Raw genomic sequence first — 3,336 nt, 5'->3', positions numbered from 1 at the left:
GTCGTTATCTCCTGAAGGGGTCCCAGACTGCGAGAGGGCACAGGCCGGGCTGAGGGACCCCCCCCCCCCCCGAATGCACAAATTTTGTGCACCGGTCCTTTAGTATATATATAGATATCTATGTATTATATGCAAAAATATAGTACTTAAATCATTCACTTTACCCTTGAAGTATTTTGAATGACAAAGAAATTGTAAGCAGATGGAGGACTAAGAAACTAAAAGGTTTCACAAATGTGAGGGCACTAGTGTAGGGTGCTAGGCCCACTCACACTTAACATTTTTATTGGATACTAGGGTCCTGGTACACAAATTTGTGCACCTTAAAAGGAACTGTGGGCCATGAGGCTGCAGTGGGCACAAGGGTGGGTCTCGGCCCATCCTCTGTGCCCCTGCCCAGCCCCTACCACTGTGGCCCCCGGCCCCCATCTACCAGCAGACCTGCTCCCACCGCTGCCACTCCCATGTGCCGATGATGCCAGCCCTGCTTGCACCCGCTGATGTGGAACAATTGGGGTTAGTCCCAGCAGTGGGTGCGAGCAGGGCCAGCGCCATCAGCGGGTGCGAGTGGTAGCTGCTGCCCTGATCGCCATCAGGAGCAGGAGGAGGTGGAGAAGCCCTCAGGGGTGATGGGGGCTGGCAGCCGCTGCTTGCACCTGCTGATGGTGCCAAGCAGTGGGACCAGTGCCAGGTGCTGGCAGTGGGTGTGAGCGGCAGCTCTGGCACCAGCTGTGGGTACAAGCGGGGCTGGCACCATCAGTGGGTCCAAGTGGCAGCTCCAGTGCCAGCAGTGGTGGAAAGCGGGCAGGCGCTCGCTGCAGGTGCAAGCGCTGGGCAGGACTGCAGCGCGGGGGAGCAAAGAATTTTCAGTAACCACCAGAGGCTTGCCCTGATGACAGCAACTGGAGCCCCGCCTTGATCTAGCGCCCCCACTCACCTGCTCCACAATCCGCTGTGGCCAATGCCCTCCATGTTCAGTGTTCTGCCACCTGTTGCCAATGCCCGCCATGTTTCGTACACACCCTCTGGTGGTCAGCGCATGTCATAGCAACCAGTTGTTCAGTTGTTTGGTTTTTCAGCTCTTTGGTCTATTTGCATAGTAGGGTTTTATATAGAGAGATTACGACACTTAGTACTATTGCTTAGAGTTGAGCTATCCAAATGACAACCATTAGCTGCATGTGACTATTTAAAGTTATATTTAAGTTAAGTAAAATTAAAAATCAATTCTCATTCTCACTGTCCAAATCTCATGTAGCAAATAGCTACTGTATCAGGAAGCACTGATATCAAATATTCCCATCATTGCAGAAGCTTATTGAACAGAGCTTCTCTAGAGTAATTCTTTAAATCACTATTATTCTTCCTTTGTCTGCACATTTAGGCAAGCCTGATGTCCCAGGCAATAAACTGAATTTTTTTTAAAAAAGTTGGTTATTTTCTCTAAACTGATATGAACTACTTTATTTCTATAATAGTAATTTATTACCCATTTTATGCAAATACTCATTACATGCAAAGACATACCAGTACATGTAAAATGTCATTAAAGTTTTAAATACATTTATATTATTTGTTTACTTGTAACTGATGGCAGCTAAACAGGACCTATGATGAAGATACAAGAAAAAAACATTAAGCTATAAATTCAAGAGGACTGAGATCTTGACTGCTTAGTTAATTATTATATCCATATTTATTGCTAAGTCTCCTAGATTTAGTAAATAACAAAAATAATATTTTTGAATTAATAAATGGAACAAACATGTGTTTTCTCCCCTGAGTTGTTAATTTGTAAACCATAACCCTTCGGCCTGGTTTATCCTTTTTGTGACAATCAGAGACCCACAGTGCTTGGCTGTCAGTATAGCTAATGGAACAGGGATTAGAGTGGGTGGGTGGGGGGCAGGCTTTCCTTTCTGTTTTTCTCCTTTTCTTCACCTAAAAATCCTGTTTTGTCCCTTTCTTTCCAACCAGCTACCAGCTTAGGAATACAGATTCTTGTGCATCCTCCTAATACCAAAGGCCTTTTGGTGGAGTGTAATACAGGAGGTTGGTTCCCACAGCCTCAAATGGAATGGAGAGACAGCAGAGGAGAGATCATTCCGCCTACATCCATATCCCATTCACAGGACACAGAGAAATTGTTCCACATGAAGATGACTCTTCTCCTTAAACAGAGCTCCCATAGGAATGTCACTTGCTGCCTTCGAAACCCCGTAACTGGTCAAGAGGAAAGGACAAGCATTGTCCTATCAGGTGAGATCAGTGTGCTTGTTCTTCAAATGATGACCATTGTCATAAAATTTACAAACTAAAGAGAAAAGTCAATATACTTTCTTCACTTGGTTTCTAGGACATTACATTCTCTTGGCTTTATTCATGATTTCGCTCATTTTCTTATTTCTTTCTGCTACTTTATCTTTTATCTCTATCCTTTATAAGAGTTCCCCAAGGCTTAGTCTTTGAGCGTTTTCTCTTGTGTCTTAATTACATCTCATGGCTTTCCATACCATCAATATTACAATGGCTCCCCAAATGGTATCTCCTACCCAGATCTCTCTCCCTAAATTTAGTCTGATTTCTAAACTCAGCATCTCAATGTGGAAGTCTAATAAATATCCCAAATCCCACACATCAAACACTGAACTCCCAATCACCTCCTGACTTGTGTAGTCTATTGCCTTCCCAATCCACACTTCATATTCTTAGTTTCAAAGAACAAAATCCTTGAAGTCATTATTGACCCCCATCATTCTCTCATATTCTATATCACATTTGTCAAAAGATAATAGTAGGTCTACCTTTAAAATAAATCCTGAGTCTCACCACTTTATTTCTGCCATGCAAGTCTGAGACACTATCACCCATGGTCTGAATATTGGCAATAACATCTGAAAAGATCTCCCTATTTCTAGCCTTGTCCACTATGATGTATTCTCAACATACAGGTAGAAGAATCCACTTAAAACATAAGATACACAACATTACCTTTTATTCAAAACCCTGCAATGGCTCCCCATTTTATTCAGAGTAAAATGCCCCATAATGTCCTTCATTATCTGTGCCCATTACCCATCTGATCTCATCCCCTAATATTCTCCTTTGTCTGCTCTAGGCTATGTCCCCCAAACATGCCAGACTTGCTCCTGTGTGGGGGTCTTTGCTCTAGTGGCTCCTCTTCCCAGAACACTGTAATTCCACTAAATGTCCTTCTCTCTTTCAAGTTTATGCTAAACTCTCACCTTTTTCATAAGGACTACTTTATTTTTTCCTTTTGCACATTTATGTTATCTATTTTATTTTTTAAATCTTTATTGTTGAAAGTATTACATA

The 3,336-nt window shown here is 42.8% G+C and overlaps 1 protein-coding gene across 3 annotated transcripts in view; it reads left to right on the top strand.

The window, feature by feature from the left end:
• The first annotated feature begins 1,980 nt into the window (after window positions 1-1,980).
• The window catches only part of LOC106696937 (selection and upkeep of intraepithelial T-cells protein 1-like), a 22,535-nt gene continuing 21,179 nt past the window's right edge, over window positions 1,981-3,336 (top strand). For all 3 annotated transcript variants that reach the window (XM_023752670.1, XM_023752671.1, XM_014454560.2), the window contains exon 1: window positions 1,981-2,259. In XM_023752670.1, coding sequence (XP_023608438.1) covers window positions 2,073-2,259 — 187 coding nt within the window. In that variant the 5' untranslated portion in view covers window positions 1,981-2,072. The remainder of the gene's footprint in view (window positions 2,260-3,336) is intronic.

This window comes from Myotis lucifugus, unplaced genomic scaffold (assembly GCF_000147115.1).
Source record: "Myotis lucifugus unplaced genomic scaffold, Myoluc2.0 scaffold_37, whole genome shotgun sequence".
Lineage (NCBI taxonomy): Eukaryota > Metazoa > Chordata > Mammalia > Chiroptera > Vespertilionidae > Myotis > Myotis lucifugus.
This window is presented reverse-complemented; position numbering and strand designations above follow the sequence as displayed.